We start from the raw sequence: 17508 nt of genomic DNA, 5'->3' as shown, positions 1-17508 counted from the left end.
AGATGGGATTGACAACATGGAAGGTATTTGAAAATCCTATCCTATGTAATAATAGACAAACATGGTAATTGACTGTACCTTCGCTACACCTCCCATTGGCTAATCAGCACAATATGCAAATTAACCACTAACAAAGATGGCAGCTAAATTTGCATACTGCAGGCAGGGCGGGACAGCGTGAGCCGCCATCCAGGCCCCCGTGTGCGACCCCAGAAGCTGCCTGCCTACCGCCTGCGATCAGATCCGATCCCGGGTCGCAGGCCGGCCCCAGAAGCCACCTGATACGGTAGTAACTATCAGTAAGCACTCTGAAAGTCAGTGGCATAAATGCACCAATTAAATGACAGATTATGAAGGTGAATTAAAAACAAAACCCACTTTAAATATAAAGATACATATAGATTAAAAGTAAATGAATTAAGCTGCAGCCTATATTTTGCTCAGTGGATAGAGCATTCGCCCGTGAACTGAAGGGTCCCAGGTTTGATTCCAGTCAAGGGCATGTACCTCAGTTGCTGGCTTGATCCCCAGTCCCTGTCAGAGCATGTGCAGGAGGCAACCAATCAATGTGTCTCTCCCTTTCCCTTCACTCTCTCTAAAATTCAATGGAAAAATATCCTTGGGTGAAGATTAACAAAAACAAAGTAAATGGATTAAGTAACATTAAAGAGGTTATAAGAAAAATATATTCCAAATTTTGTTGTATAATGGTTATGTTTAAATTATTAACACCTAAGAAATTGGGTGAAGGGTACATATAATATGCTGTAGTGCCGGAAGCCGGTCCATCCTTGCTGCTTGACACAGTCGCTGCAGGAAAGAAACATCTGCACAGCATATGTTTCAAGGGACCTGGCGTATATAGCATACTGTTCTTAATATGTTTGCTCCCCTTAGCGTTGTGTGTTTTAACCAAGGTCACCTCTCCGAGAAAGGTTGTTTCCCCAGGTAGGAATTTTTCCCTGAAGTCAGGGAGGGGATGCCTCTCCTAGAAAGGTTGTTTCCCCAGGTAGGAATTTTTCCCTGAAGTCAGGGAGGGGATGAAACTCCTTAACTAAGTGCCAGGCGGGTAATCACTTCAACTACAAACAATCATGCTTAAGCTACATAATCTTTACTCCCTGGAATGGAGATAAGAAATGCCCTAACCTTTGTAATAGAAATTGACAGGATTAAAATCAACTGGTATAAATACAGATGTAACAAAACAATAAACAACAGAACCTCTCTGGAGATCCTGGCTAGGCTGCTGATCAACTGAACACTGTCTCCGTGTCATTCCTTCTTCGCCGACTCCGTCCACACCTTTGGGGACCCCTGGACCCGCTGGGGTTGGACCCCGGCACTGTAGTATTTTATAGTTTCTTTTACATGTATGAGATTATTTCAAATTAAAATATTAAAAATATTAATTGAAATATATCTGCATTACATGAAAAATCTCCTAACTGCTTCTAGCATAATTTATTAAATTGTGCTAAAATTTACAAGGGTTCAATTAAAAAATATCTTAATTCTAAATGATATAATAGAAAATATGTAACAGTGCAGTTATAAGCACTTATCTGAAAATAAAAATTTAAAGAAGTGAATTTAAAGAAGGGATTAGCCAAAGAAAATATATGCACAACCCATGGACACAGACAACAATATGGTGATGGCCAGAGAGAAGTGGGGGGCAAGAGCTGGGTAGAGGGGGCAAGGGGGGGGGGAATTGGGACATCCTATATAATAATAATAAAAGGCTAATGTGCAAACTGACTGAACGGCAGAATGACCGGTTGCTATGATGCGCACTGGCCACCAGGGGGCAGATGCTCAATGCAGGAGCGTCCCCCTGGTGGTCATTGCACTTCCATATGGGGAGTGCCACTCAGCCAGAAGCTGGATCATGACTGGCCAGCGCAGAGGTGGTGGCAAGAACCTCTCCTACCTCCGTGGCAGCACTAAGAATGTCCAACTAACGGTTTAGGCCCGATCCCTTGGGGGCCTAAGCCTTTAGTCGGACATCCCCCGAGGGCTCCCTGGCTGCCAGAAGGATGTCTGACTGCAAGCTTAGGCCTGATCCCCTGGGGAGTGGGCCTAAGTTGACAGGTGGATATCCCCCAAGGGGTCCTGGACTGCAAATGGGCGCAGGCTGGGCTGAGGGACACCCCCCGCAGTGCACAAATTTTTGTGCACTGTGCCTCTAGTCCTAAATAATAAAAGGGTAATATGCAAATCGACTGGTCGCTATGACATGCACTGACAACCAGGGGCAGGAGCTGTCCCCTGGTGATCAGTGCGCTCCCACAGGGGGAGCACTACTCAGCCACAAGCTGGACTGATGGCTGGAGAGAGCAGCAGCAATGGCGTGAGCCTCTCCTGCCTCCGACTAAGGATGTCCGATTAAAGGGTGCAGGCCGGGATGAGGAACCCTCCCCCCCCACCCCCCTCCAGTGCACAAATGTCGTGCACCGGGCCTCTAGTAACACTATGAGGAGGAGAATAAAGTAGGGATCAAGTTACAGCTACCAGGGTAAGAGTATTCCAGGCAAAGGGACTAGTGAGACCAAAGCCCTACACTGACAGCATCAGCACATTCAAGAATGGACAGGCAGGAGTTCAGTCACTGAAGTGACAAATGGAAGAGATGCCTTGCAGAGCACCCTGAAGAGCTGGCTCTTACTAAAGACATGGAAATAAATGGCAGGATTATTTATTTAAAAATTCACTCTGGCTGCTGGAGAAATACAGAAAGAATAGAAATAAGGAAAAGCACAATGCAGTGATTAAACTCATACACTCAAGCCAGGCTGAGTTCAAATCTTATTAGACAGCTCACAAGCCAGTTTATCAAAAGTTGGGTAACCTCCCTAGGCCTCCATTTCCTCATGGATAAAATGAGAATAGCAACAGAAGCTGCCTCACAGGGCTGCCTGAGGATTAAATGGGCTAATTCACATGGGCTGATAAAGCAGCACCTAAGTCATAGTAAGTGCTCAGTGTGTTGCAGCCTTACCACCACCAACACCACAGCATTGCTGTCATTACCACCCCCTCACCTCCACTCCACCAAGTCCCAGGAAAAATGCAGTCTGGAAATCACAGATTCCAGTCAGGGGACAGAAATTCTAAAATCAACAAGGGGGGTGGCAGGAAGAATAATGTGATATAGAAAGTGATCTTAACCTATCAGAAATGACAGGCAGTATCTTCATTACAACTGAATGTCAACTAATTGATGTTGTTGGGAACGGGATATTTACAAAGTTTCAAAGTATCCCCTTCGATTATTAATTTAAAAGGGGAGTTAACTCTACAGTAAAAAGATATGACTGATACCATTTTAACCAAATGATCAAAGTTAACATATAAAAAGGAACTGACGTATCTGCTAATATGATGTGCTGAGGACACATCACTTTTAAAAAATATTCTTACCAAAAATGCATAGCCTGTATCTAACCTGAGAAAGAAAAGTGCAAATCATGAAGGACTATAAGCTGAGAAACAATTCCAAATCAGACACCGGTGCAATGTGTGATGTGGCCAGGATTCTGGGGCAGAATCATTCTCTCTCTCTCTCTCTCTCTCTCTCTCTCTCTCTCTCTCTCTCTCTCTCACACACACACACACACACACACACACACACACGTCCATTCTCCTTAATGATGTTCTATAAAGTCAGTGCAAAGACTGAATTAGAGAATACTGAACCACTGTTCCTGAGGAAATACAAGGTTTGCTCCTAGAAGAAATACAAGGTTATGCTCCTGCCAGCCTCTAGTCACACGTTCATCAACCAATCGATATAACCCTGTTTGTGTGCTTATGTTTAAAGACATCTCATTTAACCCGTACTATTGATTCATGACACTGACCTCACAGCCCGCAGCACTGAAGGCCACTCCTGAATGAAGCTTCTCCAGCGCGTGCATGGCAGCCTTCTTGTGCTTAGAAATACTAGACAGCAGTCACCGCTATGGGGGGTGGGGGCGGCATTTTAACACTGAAATTGCTAAAAAAATAGCACAAATATGCAAAAACACAGCACAAAATACACAATGAAAGGGACACTTATTCACAGTATGAGAGCTGAAGAAAGAAAACTGGTGTCACCTTATTCAACCTCAGCTGAGAACAAGAGTGTTAGGTGACTCAAATCATTCTGCTAATCTGAACATGTCCATAAATGACTGCGAAATCATGAGCCACACTTATTAATTTAGGAATTACTAATAAATTTTAGCAAGTAGGCGAATTTGTAAATATGAAATCTGCCAGTGTGTGCAAGTATATGTATATACATAAACATGTATAAACAGAGACAAAGCACATACAGGGCTCAGAATTGTACAGATGTTTTTTAAAATGGCAAATCTGGTGAAGAGTATACAGGAATTCATTGTAGCACTCTTACAACTTTTTCGGTCTATGGACTGAAGGGTCCTAGGTTCAATTCCAGCCAAGGGCATATGCCCAGGTTGCGAGCTAAATCCCCACAGGGGGTATGCAGGAGGCAGCCAATCAATGATTCTCTCTCATCATTGATGTTTCTATTTCTCTCTCCCTCTCCCTTCCTCTCTGAAATCAGTAAAAATATATTTTAAAAATTAACATGTTTTAACCCTTTGCGGTCGTATGTCTGCTCTCAGCCACCACAGCAAGGAACCGTACGAATCTTAACTCTATTCATTCATGTGTCAGTTCATAATTTCTCTGAAAGCTCTTAAGTGTCTAAGCGACCTTGTCACGAACCAAAACATTGCCCCGACAAATCGGAGGTATCGGAACTCAGTATAAACAAACGTGGTCGTTCCACACTCGCCATGCGAAACACCGTGGCGAGTCAGTCGACTTTTGAGAGTGAAGAAATCGACAAGCTTCGGCGATACTTCGCAGAATTTCAAATAAAGCTTTACAAATTACGTTTAACTGTAATTAGGCATTCTCGCTAGTTAAGATATTTCAAAATAATACTCCAAAATGGCAAAAAGAAAGTTACCGAAAGAAGTGTACTGCGAATCTGAAAGTAATGAAGAGTTTTATTTTGGCACCTTGACTACTGACTCTGACGTAGAAAGTGATAACGTTTGTAGTGATTCTCCTAGTGGTGACGTAGTTCCAAAAAAGAATGAATAAATCTTGTTGATCCTTCATCATCTCGCATGTTATGTATCCCAGCTCTTTCAATGGAAATTAATTCTGACCAGTACGACACCCATGTCCAAATTTAATAGGACCGCAAAGGGTTAAAATAAAAAGAAAAACAATGTAATATTTTTAAACAGTGACCTTTCATAACCAAAGGAGTAAATATAAAAATAAACTAGCACAGAATAGGATGGGTCACTAGGCTTATGAATTTTTCAGTCTAATAATTTTTCATTAATATGACTGAAATGGATAAGACCGTTCAGTCATATTAATGAAGGTGAAGGCCTGGGGAGGGAGTGGGAGCAGGGTGAGGAGGGGAATTGGTAGAAAAGGGGTCATCTGTAATACTTTTAACAATAAAGATAAATGCCAAAAAATATTTATGTATGAAAAACTTTCCAATCGAAGTTCCCTGATCAATTGATGCAGAATAATATAACATAAGCAACATTCCATTAGCAATTCTGTCAACAGGAAACTGAGCCCTTTAAAAAGAAAATTTGTTACAGACCACACAACTGCAAGGTGCTCACATATTCCTTAACTGAACTGACTGCAATCCAATCAAGTCTTAATTTTAAAAGAATCATTAACGGCATCTAGTGATAAAATGGACTCTCCCAGTTCTGAAACTCATGCCTCATTTCATTAGGCATGGGTAATTAACTCTTCTTGGTATTAGATCTGTGGCAGAGTAATTAGCTCAAGTTTTACAGGTTACTTAAAGCGCTACTTTACTAATGAAAACAAAGGCTTATTGTCAATGGGTACATCTTTTTACCCCTCAAAGAGTGTTTCGCAAAATTTAATAACTGCACTTTAAAATAAATACTACTACAGTGTTTATTTCTAATTCTTCATATCTTTGTTAATCAATGTGGGCAGTGACTCTACTATAAGTGTATGGAAACACTATCCAATCTGAAAAAACACTGAATTTTCATGAACTTGTAACCAAATGAACAAAAATGTCAATATTCTAACATAAATTTTATTTTAAAAATATGCACAACAAAAACAAGAGGGTGAGAAGAGTGGACAGAAGCAGAAGAGAGGACCCCGGGGCTAGCTGACAGATCTGAGAACCCGGCAGAGCATGTGACAAGCTGGAATCTGAACCATTCCAGCCAGTGCTGCTTGGCAGTGTAGCTTCCACGTATAGAAATCAGGATTGTGTGCGAAACAGTTACAGCATTCTAACTGGATAATTTTGCCTGTGACATAAAAAGTTCTAAATAGGTTTAAATTTACATATTTTAGGAATTCCATTTCTCTGATAAGAAATGTTATTAGATTTTACTTTTTTGAGATGGTCTTTTACTTCAGATCATTTGAAAAGCACCGATTTAAACTATTCCAGAAAAGTAGGCCTTCCTTTCACTTAAAAAAACAACAACAAAACAAAACAACACAACAAAAGCAAATCAATCACTTGAGGTTGAATGAAATGTCATATCCCATTACAGTGAAAAAGAAAGTCTCAAGTTACTTGGGAATGAGTTTTATAGCTCCAGTAGGATGTCTTTAATACATAAATACTGTAATCAATACGTCAAAGGCTCTAAGGTTCAAGAGAATATATTTGTTTTGAATTGGAAGTAAAATTAAGATCAAAGAATTTAAATTTCCAAGATAAAGATTTTATCTCAACACAAAGAACTTTCTAGACCAGTGTTCGGCAAATCGCAGCTCGCGAGCCACATGCGGCTCTTTGGCCCCTTGAGTGGGGCCTTGGCTCTTCCACAAAATACCACGTACAGTGCGAATGAAACTTCGCGGCCCATGTGCAGAAGTCGGTTTCCGGAAAGGAGATAGACGAAACAAGTGTACAAGACGAGTGTGGATGGGAGCGTTGGAAGGGGTCGACCTCAGTGAACGTACCTCAATCATATTGAGGACGTTTTTAGCAAAGGCCAGCTTAGGAGGACCCTAATTAAGTTAATAACAATGTGCCTACCTATATAGTTTAAGTTTAAAAAATCTGGCTCTCAAAAGAAATTTCAATCATTGTACTGTTGATATTTGGCTCTGTTGACTAATGAGTTTGCCGACCACTGCTCTAGACAAAGCTAAGGCCTAGTGCAGGGGTGGGCAAACTTTTTTCTTTTTTTTTTTAAATATGGAACGCTTCACGAATTTGTGTGTCATCCTTGTGCAGGGGCCATGCTAATCTTCTCTGTATCATTCCAATTTTAGTATATGTGCTGCCGAAGCGAGCTCGTGGGCAAACTTTTCGACTCGAGGGCCACAATGGGTTCTTAAACTGGACCGGAGAGCCGGAACAAAAGCATGGATGGAGTGTTTGTGTGAACTAATATAAATTCAAAGTAAACATCAGTACATAAAAGGGTACGGTCTTTTTTTTTCAATAGTTTTATTCATTTCAAACTGGCCGGATCCGGCCCGCGGGCCATAGTTTGCCCACCGCTGGCCTAGTGCCTGCGGCCTTCATTCAGTCTCTTCTGACTGCAAAGGAGGGGATGCGAGGGAGAAATAGAAAGGAGAGGGAAAGTCCACCAGTTTGGCTCAGTGGCTGGGCATCGACCTATAAACCAGGAGGTCATGGCTTCATTCCTGGTCAGAGCACAGGCCTGGGTTTCGGGCTGGATCCCTGGTAGGGAGTGTGCAGGGGACAGTTGATCCCTGATTCTCTCTCATCACTGATGTTTCTATCTCTTTCTCCCTCTCCCTTCCTCTCTCTGAAGTCAATTTAAAAAAATAATAATAAAGTAGAGGAAAAAAAACTATTCCTCATAGGGTTATAAGAGAATCAAGTCTTAATGCCCGGCCCAAGGCATAAATTATAGATGACAAACTTCTCTCCTACACTTCTATAATGATACTCGTTATGAACCACTCTCAGTAAAACTGAAGAATTTCTAAGTTCTGTGTTTCATATGAGGAATCCTAGCCGAAAAAAGAGTATGTAATCTAATAGAAAACCATATTACTTTTCCTCTTGAAAACATTTTAAATAGTAATTAGTATCTTAGGCCCAACTAGAAATGTATTATGATTATAATGTACCTTAAGCCTTGTTACAATAATACCATTTCAACTATGTCTAACCATTATTTAAATGGGCTTGATGGGGAAAATAGCAACATATTGCAAGAAAATGACTAAGTGGGAAACCAGAGATGGTTGCAATGTTCACAAGAGCAATGACCTTGTAACACACACACACACACACACACACTCTCTCTCTCTCTCTCTGATGGAATAGATTCTTAAACAATGTCTTTAACATCTCATAAAACAGAAAAGTGTAAATCTGTTGGAGAATCTGTTAAATTGATTGCTCATGGTAATGCAAAATAAGAGCCCCTAGAAATAGGAATTTAGCCCTACCTAGCAAAATGACATATTGTGATAGCACTTCTAGAATTCTAACCAAAATATAATGTAGCAAATACAGGTAAAGATGTACATATGAAGCTATTCAAGGCAGCACTCTGCCTATGTTTAACAACAAAGCCTAGAATCAATTCAAATGTCCATTAACAGGGGAATGTTGAAATAATTCATGGTATAGCCACACAATGAGATATGGTGAAGTTATTAAAAGGAATAAAACTATTTTTATATACTCCCAATTAAGTGATCTCAACAATATACCAATAAGTAAATATATACTCAGCAAGGTGTAGGAAAGTGTAGAATACATAATGATCTATGAAAAAAGAGAAACTACACACATACAATACACAATTGTCATACTTCTGTAACTTCACATTAAAAAAAAGGAAATGGAAGGCTAAACCAAAAACTACATTAAAAATTTACACAAACGGCACAGGGGGAAATAAATAAAGGAACCAGAAATAAAAACTAAACTTCTCTGAAAATTTCCTACGTTATACGTTTGACTTGGAAACCATTGTAAATGTTACAAGGAATAGAAGAATAATTTAAGCAATTCTTAAAACTGAAAACCAGGTGCAACAAATGAGCTTACCTGTGCCCATATGATGGCCTAACATATACAATAGCTATTGTTTTCAAACACAGGAATTTGTCTCTCATGTGAAATACACCTCAAAGTGTAAGAGCTGCTGACCTGGCTGGTGTGCTGGTTGGTTGGGCTTCCGTACAATAAGAGGCCCTGGGTCTGATTTCTGGTTGGGGCACAAACCTGGGTTGCAGATTCCATCCCTATCGATGTGTCCCTCTCCCCACCACCCCTGCCCCCAACTTCTCTCTCAATTCAATTAAAGAAAAAACAACCAAAGAAAGTAACAAAAACTGCAGAAATTTTCCCCCTGACAGTGCTGTTGGCTAGTGTCCTTATTGTAATTCTGGCATGTTTTGTGTATTTTAGAATAAAGGAAATGAATCATTAGGAACCAGGGTTTTCATTGTGATGGAAAGACAACACAATTAAAAAAATCACTTAAATAAAATACTGTGAACTTGGTTTCGAATAAGAATGAACGTGTAGACATGTATCTATATTCCTGTGTGTGACTGTGTGTGACTGTGTGTGACTGTGTGTGTATGAATCTCCTCTCTCTGTGCTCAATGGTCTACAAATAATGAGCACAGCTACAGCCCCGAGTGCAACCTCTAAATCAGGGGTGGGCAAACTTTCTGACTCGAGGGCCACAATGGGTTCTTAAACTGGACCGGAGGGCCGGAACAAAAGCATGGATGGAGTGTTTGTGTGAACGAATATAAATTCAAAGTAAACATCAGTACATAAAAGGGTATGGTCTTTTTTTTCAATAGTTTTATTCATTTCAAAGGGGCCGGATCGGGGCTGTAGTTTGCCCACGGCTGCTGTAAATGCTATTTCCACTAACAGTACCAAGGCTTCTTAAAGAAATGGCTGGCTCTAGTTCTGGAGAAGAAATAGTAAAAGGCGAGCACGGACTATGGTAGCACTCCAGAAAGCAAAGTTACCAGCCACAACTACTACAACTGTGTCAAAAGGACTGAGGTGAACTGGAAGAGATGCCCACAGGTCAAACATCATAATTAGTTAAAAACATTAACTGCAAAGAACTGAAACACATCAAAACTGTTTCAATGCATTCAGAATGTTACTCAAAAGAAAACACTCTTTTCACCTTTGCAGGGTTCCTAGGAACCAACTCTCTATTTTAAAACTAGTGAATAAGGAACTGAGCATTTATTCAGCCTTTCCTATGAAAGTAAATCTCGCTGGTAGGAATGAAGAAAACAGGATATAGCTATTTTGTAACTCCTTCTGAAAAAGAGCCTAAGAAACAATCACCAATGATTGCTAAAATCAGAGAGGAAACTGGATCTTATGTGCCAACACCACAACACTGCTTGTGAAATATTCTTCAGAAAGGGAGAAAATGAGGAAGGGAGGGCAGGAGATCTGACTGTGGGGAAAAGTTCCTTACTACCATTTACAAGGAATACAGGAACATTGTTAAACACCACCACGAACATGCAATCAGCTCCGGACAAAGAGCTCAGCTCCTCTACAAATAAACTGCAAAGAGAAATGGGGCCGAGGGGGAGAATGACATTTAAGAGCCCTATCAATCAACAGCTATGTCTATAGCCCTCATTTGGATGCCATTCAAACAAACTTTTTTAAATGCACATTTATGAGACAGGAAGAAACTGAACACTGACTAGGTATTTGATGACATAAAGAAAATGTGATAAAAAAACAAACACAATAACAAAGAGCCTTTCTATTTTAGAAACTAATAAAATATTTACAAATGAAATTATGTTTGGAATTTACTCCCCAATTCCACTGGGAGAATAAAAGGGGGAGTGAGGGCACACATGGAAAGAGACAGGCAATGCTGACACTCGGTGATGAATAAATATTATTTAAAATTTACCATGATGAAAGTTTTTAAAACAAACTATACCTATGCTAAAAGAAAACTAAGTATTCAGAGATAAATACATCAGGCTATTTGGAAACATGCTTATACTTGATGTTATGTCATATTGATCACAGCCACTTTAGTATGTCCACCAAAAACTTGTGCTTCCTATCACCCAGCACAAAGTCTTAAGACATTCTAAAGCTCAACTATTTGGTGAATTGACACAGGACAGAATAGAGCTGCAGGAGAAAACTCTAATGATAAAGCATCATGTATAATATGATACACATCCGATAGCACATGTGAACATGCATATAACTTCATGAAGAACAATCTACAAGAAGACATGCCAAAACAGTCAATAAGAGTAGCATCTAGAGCAGTGGTTCACAACATGGGTGCACGCCCCCCCGCCGTGAGGGGGGGGGGGGCAATTTGAGAATGAGTTATTAACAGTAAATTTTTTGCATTTCTTATGGTTCTAGAGGCCTCATATACAGCATATAAATATATATTGTGATGTATTTATGCATTTCAGTTCTCTATTGTTTTAAAACTATTTGCTATTTTTCATACCATTTCATATTATTTTTTTTTAACAATTTCTTAGTGATTTCTTCCTCAGTGGTTCAACTGTTCATTCTTTTATTTTTCTCTTTCATGGATGCCATGTTCTTTGGAAGCTTGTTTAGACCAAGTTAATGGCCTTTTAGGCTTCCTCCATGTGAATAGGAGTTCACTTTTTGAATAAGAATTGTATGTGGGGGGGGGGGTGAATTTTAGGTGGGGGATGGGCAAAAACAGGTTGGGAACCACTGATCTAGAGAGGATCAGGTACAGTTAATTTTTTTTTCAGATTATTTGTACTTTTAAACTTTCCTAAAAAATATCACGTATCAAAATAAATATTAACCATAAAAAATAGAAATGTGAGATATTTAAGAAAATGTGTAATATACATATATGAAAAATAGCATGTAAAAATATTAAAAAGTCTACTTATGTTTACAATTATAAAATATGCCTTCTCTAATAACATTTCATAAATCATATTCCACAAAACAATGTAGTTCCTCAAGAAGTTATAGAAACATCTCTTTAAAAAGAGACTCTATGGGTAAATATATTTAGGAAACAAATGTAAAGTTAAAAACTGAATTAAATTCAAAGCCCATAATCTCATGAGAATAATTTGTACAGTTTGAATGTCTCATGTGTTTGAATTTTGTGCAGTTGTTATTTAGAAACAAGGGGCTGGGTAAGTTACTTCTCCTCCTTACGCCTCCATGGCTGGAAGCGTAAAACTCTCTTCTGAGGCAGTTGATGGTGTGAATAAGACACTGCACACTGTGCAGCAGCAGCTACCATCTGGCACTGTGATTAGCAGCCCTGAAGGGCCATCTGACCCTCTGAGTGCACATTCCTTCACTTCAAGCACAGAGCTCTAACTGGAATTGCTGAGTCTCACTGGGAGTTTCCAGAAGACACAACATTTGACTGAACTGGCTTTAATCAACTGTACACATTTCACCCATCAACACCGTTGGCCAACACAGGCATGGCTTCTTAGCTCCTGTTTATGACAGGGGGCCTCAGAAAACTAATGGATGTGGGTAAGAAAAGTCTCCAAAGAGTGTTCCCGACGAAGACCATTCCTAAAGATTTCCAACGGTGTACTTCATTTACCACTGTAGTAACTGTTCTCAGTAACTCATCCAGGGTCTAACTGTGCACACATCATTCTTCCATTCTAATGACCCATGTGTTCACCTGCTGCACTAGTTTCGACTGCCACCTGTTTTTTGAAGGTGACCATTCTTTCGACATTTTCCCACAGCCCTTCATGCGGCCCCTGCAAAAACTACAAAAAAAACACAAAACAAAACAAAAAAAAACAAAAAAAAAAACACCCTACCAAAAAAAAAATCAATCATATTCTATCCTCAAAATTACTTCTCTAGCATCTCTAATCTGTTCAGTATTTGTTTCCCATCAGTAAACAAGGGATTAAATCCTGTCTAAAGAAAGGATTTCTGAAAATAAAAAGAATGATGCACAGAAAATTTTCAAAATATATTATCACTGAGGGAATAAACAAAAAGCTTATTTGTGGTCCCAAAAAGGAACCACACTGACTTCATAGTTAAAGTTTAGAGGACTCAATATTTAAGTTCTTCTAATATTTCTTAGGTTGATTTCACTCTTAGAAATGGTTTATAATTAGAAGATTAGGTTCAAATTTTGATTGCTACCTTTTAGGCAGCTGACCTTTGGCAAATTACTCAACCACCTTGAGCCTCAGTTTCCTCACCTACAAAATGGAAATAATGAAACTCAGATCAATTAAATATGTGTAAAGTACTTAGAATAATTCATGATACAGAGTATACTATAATTCAAAAGGACTATCCATAAGACATTGGCTTCCACTTGCAGACCCCATTACCATATACTTAATGTCAGAGACAAGCCCAGTCCACCTGCTGAAGATGAGCAGTGCCCTATGTTGACTGGCACAGACAAGCTTCCACGCCTTTCATGAAGTCTGACTACAGTTCCTGCTCTTAAGTTCCATTTTATTCAAAATCAATGCTATTGTGGCCATTAATAATACTAAAGTAATATCAATCCAAGAGAATAAAGTTTGAAGTGGCATATTCATTCCATTGCTTCAAACCAGCAGCTTAGAAAGATACAGTACTATCTTCCCAACAGAATTAAAGCACATAGGGTTTATAATTTTCTCTATTTACAAAATCCTTTATGGGGACCTGGAGCGTCAGGGCAGGAGGGCATCTATACCTTCATGTATTACCTAACTGAAACATGTGCTCCTTCCCAGACAGTTTTTTCCAGGTCCTACCATGTAGCAGGCATTCATCAAACACCAGAGAAATACTCCATAAAAATTGAGTTTACCAGACGAGTAAAGGATTTCATCTCCTTGTGACTCAGATCAGTAAACAGCATTTCAATCATAAGAAATAAAATGGTATTTAATCTCTAGCTTTCTTCACTTGGCATAAATTGACAACTCTACAGGAAAAAAAGTAATCAATGGACTTTCCTTTGAAGTACCAGAAATATATCTCAACCAGGCTTATTCTTTACATCAATACCTCTTTTTGTCTCCATCTGTTTGTCATTGTCTTTTTTCAAAATAACAGGCAACAAACAAATAGTAGTACTTTCCATTTTGACTTTACTATTACTAACATTTTTAACAGCTCAATAAATAAACTATAGCATAACCCAAGATGATTTGGTTAATTTATTATGTGTAATCAATTTAAATTAAGATTATATAAAGCACTCCTAGTATTCTAAATCTATAAATTCTTCACAGAATTCACATACGCTAATACCGAACATATGGAAGCCATTCCAATTAACTCGATATGCCCAAGGTATGTTCACCTGTAGCTTTTAATAAAACTAAAAATGTAATCTATAGCCAATTTTTGGTGTCCTATTTTAATATTATCCTGCATGTACATTCTGTAAGCTTTAATAAATTTTAGTAGACAATAGTACAAATTAAACATAAATAAAATGTGTGAATTGCTTCTACTTGAGGTTAAGAACAAAGTAGACAAGACAGGATATGGACACACCAACAACCGGAGACACAGAATAGAAAAGCCATGAGAATATAGGACCTTCAAAGGGCACAAAACAGCAAGTACTGTCATTTCCAGAGTTTAAAAAACTACACCTATGAGTTTAAACATAAAATGTACTATTAAACAGTGTTAGCTAAACTTATTAAGAACAATGATTAACATTAATTGATCACTTACTATACACTGAAACACAGTTCCTAGTGTTTTAGAACTAATTGAACTCTCACAACCACCATAAGAGATAAGTGACATTACTAGTCCCACTTTACAAACCATGAAGAGATTAACTAATGTGTCCAACAAAACCAAAGTGACAGAACCAGGATTCACACCTAAGTGATCTGGCTGCAGAACTCACTCTCCTAACCATTCTGTTCTTCTGCCAAAGAGAGCAGAAAATGCTTTTCAGGCTACAAGTTCCATCCCAGTCACACAGACTCATGGCATCTCACTAAACACTAGGAAGCTCTTGTCCACAATGTCTATGTGTGCACCAGCGCCATAAGCGCAGGACACTACTACAGAATTAACAGAAGTGGAGAAGTGGAAAAAAACATGTTTTGTTAACTGCCTGATAACAGTAGCTTTTTAAACTAGCAGAAACAATCATCTTTTGGTGAAGATTTATTTGTCCTCAGCTGTCGAGGTTTCACCTCCTTGTGACCAGGCTATGAAAGTAGCACTACTTAATGCCAATGCAACCCTAAGTGCAAGCGTGGGAACCAAAACTGCATGGCAACACAAAAATGCATGTCACCTAACTGAATCAGAATCTAGAATCTAATACTTAAGATCCTAATAAAATGTTTTAAATACACCTAAATATACTGAAGAGGAACTTACAAGCTTGCCTAAAGTATCTTTAAACTCAGATGACAAAAAAAAGCTATAAGACTAAAAGATAATATCAATGAGGATTTTTTTACCCCCAACTTTTTAGCTACTATTTTATCTACAGGGAGAAAAGAGTGATTGAGATTTGGTCAATGAGAGAGCTTAAACAAAACGAGGTGGGAAGCTCAGAAAAGCAGCATATCAGCATCAAGTGAGAATACCTTTTAGGTCTGGTGTTGGTTCCATAAGCTCCACAAAGCAATTCAATGCACATGCTGCAACATAAGCTGACCACAGGTGTCATTTGATAGCCCTCTTGAGGCAATGTGTTAAAAAAATCAAAATAACAAAAAACAACAACCCTTTCTAACAATAAGTTTAATCAATTGGCAATAAAATCTAGGTTATTTAAAAAAAACAAGTCAAACATTTTCTACACAAATAAAAAGTCATAAGTAGTCACTCGACAAAAGGAAACTAGGCAAATAAAACCTCTCTAAAAACAGTATTTACAGTAGATAGTTAGGTCTTTATTAATTAAACTAGAAAAACAAGAGGTAGAATGAAAAACAAAAACCAGACACAGTATACTTTAAAGTAAAATGTCTAGAAAACTTGTGATCAACACAGAATGTTGATGAAACCAAACTGAGGCTAGTTAAAAGCCTTCTTTTTCTGTTTACTAATTCTACAAATGATCTGACATACATGCAAACTTACTGGACTGTTCTCATATAAATCTCAAACATTTTAGATTTTCCCAAAGTTTTAGTTACATACTTTTATATATACAACATTACAGTTTGACTAATTCCCAAATTGGAAGCTCCTCGATTATAAAGAGCAAAGTAAGTTAACAAGACGGACTGAGTGATAATTTAGTTGGCTAAATGAAAAATGATAACTAGCAGGGCAAAACATGACACCGCCTTTAAAATGTTCATGCTTCTGACATGAAATAATGTGTAGTGCTTTATACACAAAAAACCTGATATTATATTAGAATGCAAAAGTTTAATTAATTAAATTATTCACAGAAAGACTTGCCTCCATTTTTAAAAACTTACCTTCTTTTTATCCCTCATTGAGCCTTTGCCCCGGACCATAATTTTACATCCCGTTTCTGCTTCAAGCTGTTTAGCTGTAAGTCCTCTAGGTCCAAGGATTCTCCCAACAAAATTAAACTGGGGGGAAAAAAAGTCATCATACATTATTCTCTTGCTTGAATTTATAGATATTAAAATTATTTTAAAATATATATTTACTTGCGCAAATGAAATACTTTTTAATAGTAAGTTGAAATAAATTAAGAGTCCTTATAAATTTCTTGCCAAGTTTGGGGGAGGGGTGTTATAATAGCTCATTGTTTAGCAATAAATTTTCATATGTATTAATACAAATTATAAATTAGGAACAATACATTTGCCTGAAAAAGGTACTACACTGAACTGTCCATTAACATGTAATCTAAACCAAAGCATATAACAAAATCTTAGATACCACACAAGAATGCGAATGTCTTTTACAAAACTCTGCAATGATGGTGTTCAGGGAACTGTTCATTATGTTAAATAATATTTGTTGTTGTTTTTTTAACTAAAATCCTTGGGTAAAATTCTTATTACTTATCTAACGAGCTATACTTTCTCTCAATCAGCTGTTCAGAGACCATATTTTTGGGCTGCCTGTCAGAACTCTGCTCTGGTGGCCAAATGTGGATTCTACCCGGTACTAAACATTTAAGTCTTGAAAGTAAATGCTTTTTCATCACATTCCTTACAAGTTTTATACCTATACACTTATTTCTTTTTCCCATTTCTACCTTTAACTTATACTATTTTTGCAAGGAGGCTTAACTCTTTTCATGGACAGGGGAGTGATAAAAATAATTGCATAAGTAAAGAATTAGCATCCCTCAACAGAAACTTCTAGCCTTCATATACAGAAGTTTATCTTTCAAAGGGAGAGTGGGGGAAGCAAGACACAGATTAACTCTGAAAACTGAAAAGTAAGTTTTCCTCACTCACATATAGTCTGCATATGAGATAAAATATCATCACTTCCACAAAAATCCAAAGGTAATGATTCCTATG

The 17508-nt window shown here is 38.2% G+C and overlaps 1 protein-coding gene across 9 annotated transcripts in view; it reads right to left on the bottom strand.

Moving 5' to 3' along the window:
• The window catches only part of QKI (QKI, KH domain containing RNA binding), a gene marked incomplete at its 3' end in the record, with an annotated part of 132868 nt that overhangs the window by 57545 nt on the left and 57815 nt on the right, over positions 1 to 17508 (bottom strand). For all 9 annotated transcript variants that reach the window (XM_081094349.1, XM_081094350.1, XM_081094355.1 and 6 more), the window contains exon 3: positions 16483 to 16599. In XM_081094349.1, the coding sequence (XP_080950475.1) occupies positions 16483 to 16599 (117 nt within the window). The remainder of the gene's footprint in view (positions 1 to 16482; positions 16600 to 17508) is intronic.

This window comes from Myotis nattereri (genome assembly GCF_964212035.1).
Source record: "Myotis nattereri genome assembly, chromosome: 6".
NCBI classification, from domain to species: Eukaryota; Metazoa; Chordata; class Mammalia; order Chiroptera; family Vespertilionidae; genus Myotis; species Myotis nattereri.
This window is presented reverse-complemented; position numbering and strand designations above follow the sequence as displayed.